The sequence below is a fragment of the Budorcas taxicolor genome, chromosome 1, assembly GCF_023091745.1.
Source record: "Budorcas taxicolor isolate Tak-1 chromosome 1, Takin1.1, whole genome shotgun sequence".
NCBI classification, from domain to species: Eukaryota; Metazoa; Chordata; class Mammalia; order Artiodactyla; family Bovidae; genus Budorcas; species Budorcas taxicolor.
In genome coordinates this window covers 13180837-13193255 of record NC_068910.1, presented here as the reverse complement: position 1 = coordinate 13193255, position 12419 = coordinate 13180837, and the positions used below count along the sequence as shown (strand labels likewise).

The window sequence follows — 12419 nt, the reverse complement described above, 5'->3', positions numbered from 1 at the left end:
CCCTGCTCTCCCTCTCTCCTCCAAAGTGCCCTTTCCTAGTATCTTCTCACAGTACCTTCCCAATACATATCCAAAGAAAGAAAGAAGAGGCTGAGATGCTAGAGTGAAATACATTAGAAATCAGAACACACCAAGCAAAGAGAAAAATACTTATCAGCAGTAACAGTGAAAGTTCACCTTGATATGAAGTACACGGGAAGAGGTGGGGGACAAGATGGGGAGGGAAGAATGATAAGAGGTTTTTTAGACTCACAAAGAACTTCTTTCCAGACTTTCATTAAGACAAAATCCTACATACTGCCTTCGGATATTTAAATGCTCAAATGATGTCTTCTGAAGAAAACAATGATCAATAGGATGACTTGTAATGTTTTCATCTTCCATAAGGAATAGATGAAGAGAAAAAGAAACATATGCTCTAATCTACTTGGACAAGATGGGGTTTGTTTGTTTTTTCATTTGGTTTTTATTTTAGGACATGCAAGGCCATCCAAAATCATCATCCAGCAGTTAGCTCTTCTCAACTGAATGGCAGTGAGCCCTATGTTTCATAAATGTTTATTGTAACTGTAATATTTCAGATGGGCCACATTTATGAAATAATGACATTATATCTTCAAGTGCATGCATACACTTTCATGGTATTAGGCTCTTTTGTACACGACCAACGCGTCCAGCAGATTTCACAGAGCTCTAACCAAGGAAGCCGTGAAATGGAGCAGAAAGAACGCTGAGCCAGGAACTAGGAGGCCAAGGGTCTGGTCCCATCTGGCCACCCACTAGCCGTGAGAACCTGCTCAAGGTTTCTGCAAGCTTCCTCACCTAGAAGACAGTGCTCTTGGACCAGACAATCTTAAGGGTTCTTTCCTATATGATGCTTGAGGATTCTCATATGTACCTATTACCTGAGAGTAGGTGGTGAAGAGCTCCACACACATCTGAAGGACTCTATTTGAAACACATATTTACCTTCCAATGAAGGAACTTATGTCCACATACACACACAAAATCAGTCTTGCAGGACAGTCTGAGTTGTCTTCAGAGGGATCAGACATCTCCGAGGTACGTGTAAATAGTCACACCTTCCCAGGCATTTTTAATAACTGCAGGTACTTAAGAAATCACTAGTCCACAGCTGCCAACCAGCACAGGAAAGAGCATGACCCAGACCCCCCAATCCATCTCCCCAAAGCCCAGCGGGGTCTGCAGAGAGACCTGGATGCTCCCCACAGAGCAGTTAATGAACACAGGCTGAGAAGTCCTCACGCATGACTCAGAGCCACAGAGCCACAGCACCCGCGCGTCTGCTCACAACACAAATACCGCAGGCAGGCTGGCCTGTCATTTGCTCTTGGGGGTTAGAAAGTTGCCGTGGTTACTTTGAAATTAGATTAAGCTGTAACAACTGAATCTGAAACCTCATGTTTGCTCACTGAACTTCTCATTTAATCATGGCACACGCAACAGGGCCAGTCATTTTCAAGGTATGTCTATTTTTCTCAATTGCTTCCAGACGGTACTGTGGCTTTGACTTGTGCTGATCTTTTTCAATGAAAAATAAATGAACCATCTTGCAAAACAAGTACACACAAAACACCACTTCCTACATTTTAAAATGTTAAATTTGGAAGTTTTGTTTTGTTTTGTTTTTTCCAGAGAATTTTTGGTGCATTCTGAGTGCCAACGGGTTTAATACAATTTTATGAAGAACTTCTGAAGAAGCAAAAACATGATCTGTGCTCTTTTGAAGGTTTTATGATCTGCGAAAAAAAGGCACACCCTACAATCCCATAGCCATCCTGCAGCTGGAAGCAGGCAGTCACCTCGAAGCCACAGTCCTTGGAGAGGCACTAAAGTGTCTGCCCTCAGAAGTCCCCAAGAGGGATGTCCTCTCATGGGCAGAGCCCAGGGAAGCACATGCCTTGCTCCTTATGCAAATTCCTGGCTGGGGCATGGACGGGGCATCTTTTCTATACTCAGGTGGCACTGGATCTGGCCTGGAGATCTGGAGCAAGAAGCAAACGAGGGCCTGGCACAGACAGGTACCACAGACTAGCGGGTGACACCGCATCTCTCACACTGAGCACCCCCTCCAGCTCCAGACCTTGTGCTGAGGCTCCCCCTGCATTACTGTATTCAGACCTTACAACCACCTTCCGGCAGGTGCTACTGTGCCCTACACACAGGGAGGACCCAGAAGCATCCGCTTCCTCCCCACACTGGGATGGGCACAGCCTCTCTGCGGGATAATTAAGTGGAAGTTTTAGGATTCCAGGCCCTTGCGGCTCACTTTGAGAAAAGGCAGTCAGTTGAGCCCTCTGACACCCCTGTCTATATAACCCACCATGTTCAGAGGGGCAGGCCTGAAAGTGGGAGGAAGTGATGGTGGTGATGGTGTCAGAGGCTGAAGACCAGACTGCAGCCAGGAGGCCTGAACTCATGGTCTCCTACCACCATTCACTTGGCCTCTGCCCATGAGAATACTCTCTCTTCCACAAAATCAGGAAGACAGTGATCACTACTGCCCCTACTCTACTCCCACTGGGGCTTTCACAGGGACCCAAAGTGACAACATAAGCAAGAGTACTCTGTAAACAGTGAAGGCCTCCACAGTGTTGCCTGCAGAGACCCTGGCTGGAGAACAGCAACTCACCTTATCACACCCTGCTTCATAATCCCGAGACCCACCCAGAAGAAAACCGATCCGCAAAATCCTGGCTTTAGGAAACGAAACGTGCTTACTGGGCACTCCTGATACTAGTCGAAGTGGTCGTAACACTCTAAAGGCGCGGAGGGCTTTGACGTCAAAGCCTCCTGATTTGCCACTGGAGTGGTTACCGCCTTCTGTTTCTTTGGTTAATTGTTCCAAAATTACACTAAACAATCTGAAAGAAGAAGAGAGGAAGAAATGTTAGAGTCTGTCATCCAGGGAAGCAAAACAGGATGGTGAGAGTAGCTGTTTTTGAACAAAAGCTAAGTCTGTAAGGCTGATGCTTAAGGGAAAGCAAGGCAGAGCAAGAACTGGGCTGTGACCCCTGGCTAGGATCCTACATCTAAAAGGACCAGAGATGGGACTGATATCACCTGTTTTCCTGCCAATGGAGCATCCTAGCAAGATAGCCCCCTGGATCCCTCATGAATCCCCTCTTTCAATGATGACAATGGAATTGCCCAAACAACAGTAGTGACGACAATCATCATAGCAGCTCCCATTCATGAGCGCTCAGCATGTGCTAAGCACTTTACATCAATTATCTTGTTAATCCTCAAAAATGTTATGCAATGGAGATCATGGACACTAAATTTCACGTGAGGAAGCAAACTTGGTGAGAACAAGTAACGTGCCCAAGGCCACACAACTAATGGCAAAACTAACATATGAATCCAGGTATGTTGACCTCACTGAATGTAGGCTCCATGTGTTAAGTGGAAGTCACTTCAGTCATGTTCGACTCTGCGACCCCATGGACTGCAGCCCACCAGGCTTCTCTGTCCATGGGATTCTCCAGGCAAGAATACTGGAGTGGGTTGCCATTTGTTTTTGCAGGGGATCTTCCTGACCCAGGGATCCAACCCAAGTCTCTCGTGTTTCTTCCACTGGGAGGCAGGTCCTTTACCACAATGGCAGGGAACTGTCGTCTCTCTGTTCATTTAGTCTGTTTCAGCCCAGTGTCTAAAACAGTTCCTGACCACAGAAGGCACTCAAGAAATATATGATGAATAAATCAATGAGTGAATAACTCCAGACTCCCAAATCTTATTCAGTATGTTATACCACTTCCAATACAGTCACTGAGACACACACAGCCCCACCTCCATCCTCACAGGGATGTTCAGGGCATGCTGTAAATCACAGATGCCAAGGAGCTAAGCAAAAGCCAAACGCAGAAACCTAAGACAAGGTACTAATATCGTCATTTTCTCTTTTGAAATGTGAATAATATTGTATCTGGCAGCCACCACAAATTTTTTCCTATTCTCAGAAGGTTTTTCGAATAAAGCTATTTTCAGGCAATCCACTCACTTGACAGTTACTTTTGCTCTTTCAAATAAACATTTTTTTTTCAAATAAACATTTGTTCTTTGGAATTGTTGCTTGTTTTTCAGAATAAATAGAAATTTGCCCCTTTCAAACAGAATTGACTCGGGCCAATCAGATTGTGGAAATGATTGGCCCAGCAACAAAGAAAAGGTTTCCAAAGTTTAATTAGCAGCTAAAGTAGAAACGCTGCCCCCACTGGCATGCCTCAGGATAGCCAAGACACTAAGTCCATAAAATACAGGGTGGTCTGATTACAGCCCTGATGGGGCAGAGCCATAGCATTCTGGGGTGTTTAAAGAAGGGTCATTTGTTTTAATAACAGTACCACAATTAGCAGTGAACCTGGGGGGGGAGGAGGCAGGGAAGTGGAGCAGGAGTATGTCAGGTCTTTACGTTTTCAAAGCTACAAAAGGCAGGCTCTTTCTGCTTATGACTGGGAAACGTATCACATTTATGATAGGTCTCTCTCTCATTAGCACAGTTTTGTCATTACTGTAAACCGCTCCCCTCCCCCAGTCAAGGCTGAAGTTAAAAGTCTGCCCTCCCAAACAAGTTCACAGTGTCACAAAAACAAAGCCAAAGTAAGAAAGAAAACCTCAAACTCTTCTGAAATGCAGCAGCCGCAGGAATTTTCATCCCAAAGGGTTAGGAAAATAATTTATGCAGGTGGTGACTTAAGATTGCTTTCAAGTATCAGTGTTTTGCAATGTACACATCATGGCCCTTTTCTCCCCTGTTCTTCAGTGACGTCCTTGAAAGCAGGTGAACAATGCCACACACCCCCGCCACCCCCCCCCCCCCCGCCCCCGCCCCTCCTCCGGAGGAACCTGAGTCAGACAGGGAAAGCTGACTGCTGGCCAGAGGCCTCAGGAGCCAGGCCATGCTTCCATTCCTAAGAGTTAGGAGGCTTTAGGAAAGTCTCTTTCCTTCTTGGGGCCTTCGTTCATGTCTGTGTAAACTGAGAAAACTGATTAAATGATACAGAAGCCTGTCCTTCCCATTCTAATATTCTGTGACATTACGCCGTTCATTGTCTTCCCCTTCCACCCAACCAAACTAAGTACCATGTGCCTGAAGAGATGAGGACAAAAGAACGAAGTATTTCATCCTCAATTGTTATTAAAAGTATATCTCCAGACAGAAGGAAAAGGCAAGGAGCAACCCAAACTGACACAAATTAGAAGTAAGGGAATAAGCCCCTCGTGTTCACAAAGCTTAACTGATGAGCTTGAATGCCTGAAAGACACGTTTATTGGAAAATTTAGAGGAGTGGAATAAAAGTTGGCTCAGATCAAACTTTTCTATACAGAGAATTACATCAGCTCTGGTAGACATGTTGAACCTTCCTGTGGTCACATTATAACAGTTAACATTTTAGAAAATATCAATTACTTTCTTAACGTCTCTGTTATTGGGAATCTTGACAAAAGCAATAGGTCATGGTTGACTTGGAACGGAAAATCCATTGGATTAAGACAGAATCGGCAGTTGGAAACTTTAGTGAGTAGGAATTTGATTCAAGTAAAGACATAACAATTAAATTTTCCTTTTTCTTTTTAAACTTTTCTTCTGCTCTTTGACTATACTTTTGTACATATTTTAGATAAAGGATAATCTGATGTTCTAAAGGTTTTCATATCTAATGAGAAAAAAAGATCAAGGCCAGTTCAACTTGAGTTTCTTAGATGATTTTTTTTTACTTCTTAAACCAACTTTACTGTGGCTTACTTTATGTAAAATAAAATGCAACCATTTAATGAGTACAGTGAGACAGGTTTTGACAAAGGCATGAGCCCAAGTAACAAATACTCAAACAGCTCTCTCATGCCTGTTTGCAGTCATCGTCAGCTCACCTCAGGTATCCACAGACTTTATCAGTTTTATCATGCAGGGCTGTTTTGTTTTTATTTCCTTTTCTAGAATCTTACATGAAGAGAGTCATACAGCATGTTCTCCTTTTATCTTTTGTTCACCATAGTTTTGAGATCATTTTCTATTTCTATAAGCAGTGTATAAGAGTTCCAGTTGCTCCGTATTTTGGTTAACATCTGGTATTGTCAATCTTTTTACTAATACCAGTGAGTATGTAATGCTATGTCACTGTTTTAATTGGCATTTCTCCAATTATCAATAACACTGAACATCTTTTCAGGTGCTTATTGACCATTTACACATCTTCTTTTGTGAATATCTGTTCAAATTTTTTGCCCATTTATGTACTGGGTCATACTCTTACCTTCCAGTTGTAAGAGTTCTTTACAAATTTTGAATACAAATCCATGGTCATATATATGTAGTGGGAATATTTCCCAATCTGTGCCATATATTTTTATTTTCTTCACAGTGTCTCTTTTGAATAAAAGTTTTAATTTTGATAAGGTTCAAAAATTCTAGTATTTCTTTTATGGCAAATGCTTTTTCGGGTCCTAAGAAGTTTCTACCTAGCCCAAAGTCATGAAGATTTTCTCCTAGAAATACAGTTTTAGCCTTTAATTATAGGTTTATGATTCATTTTAAGGCATTATTTGTATATGGTATGAGGTAAGAATGGAGAAAGTCATCTTTTTCACACGGATAGTTGTTCCAGCACTATTTGTTGAAAATTGTTTCCTTAATCCATTGAGTCATCATGACACCTCTATCTAAAATCAGTTGATCACATCCGTATGGGCTTATTTCTAAACTTTCTATTTTGTTCCACTGATCTTTATTTCTATCACTTATTCTAGTATCATACTGTCTTGACTACTGTGGCTTTGTAGAATGTCTTAAAATCAGGTTCCAGGTTTGTTCTTACAGATTTCTTTGGCTAGTCTAGAGCCTAATTTTCATATAAAATTTTGAATAAATTTGTCAGTCTCTACAACAATCTTACTGGGATTTAGATTACATTCAATCTATATCACAATTTGGGAAGGACTGATATTCTAGTGATATTGAGTCTTCTAGTCCATGAATTGGAACACTGGGTCTTCCAGTCGATAACATGTATTTAGGTCTTTTTTAATTTCTCTCAGTAGGTTTGGTCATTGTCAGTGCACTATTTATCCCTCAATAGTCCATGGGTTTGATGATGTAATAAATAATAATGTTGTTAACATTTCATTTTCAAATTGTTCATGACTAATATATAGAAATTTACATGCTTCTTTAAAACACTGTGAAATTCTTTCAAAACATACTTTCATATTATTTTAATCTTAAATTCACTGAGGTTTGTTTCATGACCCAGAATATGTCTTTATTGCTGAATGTTCCACCTGCACATGAAAAGAATGTGTATTCTGGTCTTGATGGGTGCACAGTGCTCTGAAAAATCAATTTCCTTGAGTTGGTTGATGGTACTGTTCAGAAGTCCCTATATCCTTGAAGATTTTCTGGCTAGGTGGTCTATCAACACTCCTAAGAGAGGAGTATTAAAGTGTACAACTACAATTGAAGATTTGTCTATTCCCCCCTTTCATTTCCATCAGTTTGTGCTTCATGTATTTTGAAGATCTGTTATTAGGCACATAGATCATCAGAGCATATAAGCCTAATAGCCAATCTACATAGACATACGCACATACCACATACACATTTAGGATTATTATATCTTCTTTATGAAATGACTCCTTTATCATCATGAAATGTCTGCACCCTTGATAACATTTCCTGTTCTGAAGTTCACTTTGTTGGTTATTAATATAGCTTTCTTTTGATTGGTTTTTAATTTTGATTAGTTTTGCATGATATATAGTTTTCTGTCCATTTATTGTTGGGTTTAGTCACTCAGTCATGTCCGTCTCTTTGTGACCCCATGGACTGTAGCCTGCCAGCCTTCTCTCTCCATGGAATTTCCCCAGAAAGAATACTGGAGTGGGTTGCCATTTCCTTCACCAGGGGATCAAACTCTCACATTGGCAGGCAGATTTTTTTAACCACTGAGTCACCTGGGAAGCCTCTTCTCTCCTTTCACTTTCAAATTATTTGTCTTTGTAAATTAGGTTTCTTATAGAATTGAGTGTTTTTCCATCCTAACACCAAATACATGTATAAAATCTGACAACCTCTGGATTTTAAATAAGGGTATAGCTGGGTTTAAATCTATCATCTTGTTATTTGCTCTCTACTTGCTCTATCCACCAAACTTTTCTTTCCTGCTTATTGAAAAAAAAAACTAAATGAGCTTTTGAAGGATTCCACTTAATCTCTAACACAGACTTATCAACTATACCTCTTTATTTTTTGAGCGTCTCTTCTAGACCCAGTGTCAGCACAAATTTTCTGTGGAGTGCCAGAGAGCAGCTATTTTAGGATTTGCAGGCCATAGGGTCTCTGTGACAACTAGTCAACTTTTCCATCCTAACACCAAATAGCCATAAAACATGAGTGAGTGTGACTGTCTTCCAATAAAACTTAATCTGTTAAAGCAGACAGCCAAATACTTTGTCAATGTAGGAGGTGAAAAAGGCAGTAAATGTCTTTTTTGTCTATGAGCTGAAGCTTGCTGGCCTATGCCGTACGGTTTACTCTTTAACTTCTCATTGTCTACCTTCAAATAATTCCACCAAGTATACAAGCACTTTTCCATGCTATGTGGATATTTCCTTGTTTCTGTCCTTCGTGCTATTTTTATTTTTACTTTCATAGATGCTATAAACCCCACAATCCACAGCTGTTATTTTTGCTTTAAATAATCAATGCTATAAAGAAACTTTAAAATGAGAAAAAATGTTTTCATATTTATACATGCATTTACCCTTTCTGGCATTCTTCATTTCTTTTGTATGGATGTGTATTTCTTACTAATGTCTTTCATCAGTGTGAATAAATTCCTTTATATTTCTTAAGGTGCAGGTCTCCTGGTGGCAAATTTTCAGCTGTGGTTTGTCTGAAAAATGTTCTTTCTTACTTCAACTTTTTAAGGTATCTTCACTAAATAAGAATTGAAGGTGGACCTTTTTCCCTAGAACTCTAAAAATTTCTGTTGTCTTCTGGATTGCATAGTTGTTGACAAGAAGTCTACAATGACTTTTTCTCTACTTTTAAGATTTCTCTTTATCTTTGGTCTTGAGCAATTTGATTATGTTCATGATATGCCTTGACGCAGCTTTCTTCGTCTTTACTTTGGGCTTTGTTGACCTTCTTGGATTTGTGAGTCTATGTTTTTCATCACATTTAGAAAATCTGGACTATTTCTTCAAATATTTTTGTCTCCCCTATATCTACTATCTTCTGGGACTCCAAGTATATGAATAATAGGTCATGTCAGACGGTAAAGCATCTGTCTACAATGTGGGAGACCTGGGTTCGATCCCTGGGTTGGGGAGATTCCCTGGAGAAGGAAATGGCAACCCACTCCAGTACTCTTGCCTAGAAAATCCCATGGATGGAGGAGCCTGGTGTCCATGGGGTCGCAAAGAGTCAGACACAATGAGCGACTTCATTTCACTTCACCCCATAGGTCACCAAGGTGGTATTCATTTATTTTCCATCATTATTTTTGTGTGTTACTGTAATCTCTCCAAATTCTTTGATCATTCTATTGAGTCTACTCTGCTGTTTGTTAGGTCAATCCAGGGAATTTTTCATTTTAGATATATTTTCCAGATCTCAAAGTTCCATTTGGTTCTGTTTTACATTGTCCCATCTTTTCTCACTGTAGTCATATATTCCTTTTAAGTATATAAACATGTTTATAATAGTTTTTAAAGGCTTATAAAGTAATTCTCTACTAATTCCATCCTGTCTGTCATTTCTAGGTCTGCCTCTATTAACGGAATTTCCTACTAGCTATGGATCACATTTCTTCACAAGTCTAGAAATATTCGACTGGAAGCTGAACACTTTATCTGGATTTTGTTGTCTTCCTTTAAAGAGTGTTGAGTTTTGCTTTGGCGGGCATTTAAGTTACTTGCAAGTCAGTCTGCTCCTTTTCAGGTTTTTTTTCAAATACTATTAGCAAGGGTTTCAGGTAGTTTTTACTGTAGAACAGGAGTTGTCAAAATTGTTTTGTAAGGGGCCAGACAGTAAATATTTTAGGCTTTCTGGACCTAAACCACACAACTCAACTATGTAAACAAATGCTTGTGACTGTGTTACAATAAAACTTCATTTACAAAAATTGGTAGCAGGTTGAATTTGGCCCACTGATTGCAGTTTGCCAATACCCACTCTAGAGTTAGTTTAGTTGTATTATTAATGGCCCTTCTGGGGTTTCTACTGACAGTCCAGGGTGTTCAACCAGGTGTTTCCACTCTGGTTGCTTATAACTTGAACAAATCCCAGACCTATATGAGCCCTAGTTATTAGTCAGCTATAGCTCCCAGCTCCTCCTTTTTCCCTAGTAGTAGTCTTTGCCTGGACTTATGGACTATCATCCCATGTACATGTAGCTTAGGCTTCAGCCAAAACTCAAGAGAGCCCCAAGGCATATTTATGGACCTCTTTCTCTTTGGTCCCTCACTGCTCCCATACCATGCCTCTCCAATTTTAGCCTTCTCAACCTTCCTAAACTCTTGTCTCTGTCTCTGCAACTCAATGAGATCACCACACTCTGCCTGATTCCCTGTCTTTGTGCTGTATGATAGTCTGAAAAGTGCCTCCAGATGGAAAGTTGATTGCAGAGTAGGACAAAAGAAATGGAGCTAAGATGAACAGACAGTCCAGAGTCAGGAGAGTTACAGCAAGATTATTCCAGAACAGAGAGGCCTGTAAGGCTCCTGCTTGCCATTCTTTGTTAGAGTTCATCAAATACAAGAAGGTGTGATACATATCAACTGTCTGTTCATTTTAGTTGCACTATCTTTGCCATAATGCCTTCGACTCCAGTGTACTAGGGTGGCTTTTGCAAAAGTTAATATTTTTCTAAGTCTAAATCATACTGTTGGGCTACCATTTTGGATCCCACTCTATCTTCCTAGATTTGAAAGAAGAGGCTCAAAATTTATCCCACTCTCCAAATATCCAGCACCATTAGTCTCTCATGAAAAAGTAAAGGATTCATGATAAATAATAATAATCCAAAAGGAAAAAATCACCTTGCTCAACTGCAAAAAGCATTTGAATGAAGTTACGGAGATGAAAACAGAAAGGCCACTTAATAATTTCTCTCTGTGGGAATACATACCATTTTAGGAATAACCCATTTTACAGCTAGGCAACTAAGACTGAGTAAAGGATCTTATTTTCCTGTGTGGGTGTTTGGTCCAAAGACCCAGCATTCCTCTGACATTGATTCATTTCTTTCTTGCTGGAAACATTTCCAGGTGTTGAAGGACCAGACTAACACAGGCCACAGTTTTTTAACATTCTCCTTTAACTGAAACTGTTGGTGTCTTCTTCCTGTGACAGGATGCAGGGATAATGTCTGCTTCTCTGCATTTTCTGGCTTATTTCACTTCATGCCGGATATCTGACATTTTTCAAGCACTTGTTTTGTTATTTGAAATGGGATAGTAGTGTGCCAAATCTTTTCCCCCAAGGCAGCAGAAAAAATTAATAGCTTTGCTCAAGGGATGTTAAATAGCAGAGTATCTCACTGCTATGAAGGATTTATTACTGCTTTATTTTGGTTTTTTAACTTAACGGGGTGTTAAGTATAAGAGCTCTACACGTTGGACTCAAATCACCAGCAGAGCTGGCCTATCTGTAAAGGCCCAAGGCCTTGTAAGAAGAACCCTCTCACATCACTAGCTGAGCTTGAACTTCCTTCCTTAACACATTCCTCAAAGAGGGAGTAACAACAATGAGAGAATTTCAAATTGGTCTCTGGCATCACCAGGCTTCGGAGAACTCCTGACAGGTTCTGGCTACAATCACCAGCATAAAGCATCAAGCCTGTGCCCTTAAAATACTGTTTTCTGTTACTCCCCACCTTCCATGTTCCAAAAAAACATTTCCCCAAATAAAAGGGACTTACCCTACTATGACTATAACAAAATCCAGTAAATTCCATCCATTCCTAACATAAGCATTAGGATGTAGCAATAATCCATATGCTATAATCTTCAAAAATGTTTCGACTGTAAAAATAATCAGGAAGGCATATTCTACTTTTTCCTGTGAAGAGAAACAAGGAAAACAAAAAATTGGGGGTGGGGGAGAAGAAGAAAAAGAAATAGGGATTAGAATCAGTGTCTCAGAAATATTAGCATTTAACTCCAAGCCAAGTTTTATTATGAGATGGAAAAATTAACACTACACCTGGAGCAAGAAGGCATTTTAATTCTAACACTGAATGTCTCATAAGCAACTAAGTGTAAAGCACTTTCCATCCCGGACTGCATGGTTGCACTTTGCCACCTGCCTTGATGTGTGCATGGTGACCCTGCCTAGGACATAAACACGTGTTTGTTATTTCTGCACATTTGCAAAACGCAGCATGTTTTCCTCC

The 12419-nt window shown here is 40.3% G+C and overlaps 1 protein-coding gene across 1 annotated transcript in view; it reads right to left on the bottom strand.

Moving 5' to 3' along the window:
- CACNA1D (calcium voltage-gated channel subunit alpha1 D) overlaps positions 1-12419 on the bottom strand; it is a 352772-nt gene that overhangs the window by 152353 nt on the left and 188000 nt on the right. Inside the window, exons 4-5 of the mRNA XM_052644541.1 lie at positions 11946-12085; positions 2743-2885 (exon numbers count right to left, since the gene is read on the bottom strand). Of these exons, the coding sequence (XP_052500501.1) occupies positions 2743-2885; positions 11946-12085 (283 nt within the window). The remainder of the gene's footprint in view (positions 1-2742; positions 2886-11945; positions 12086-12419) is intronic.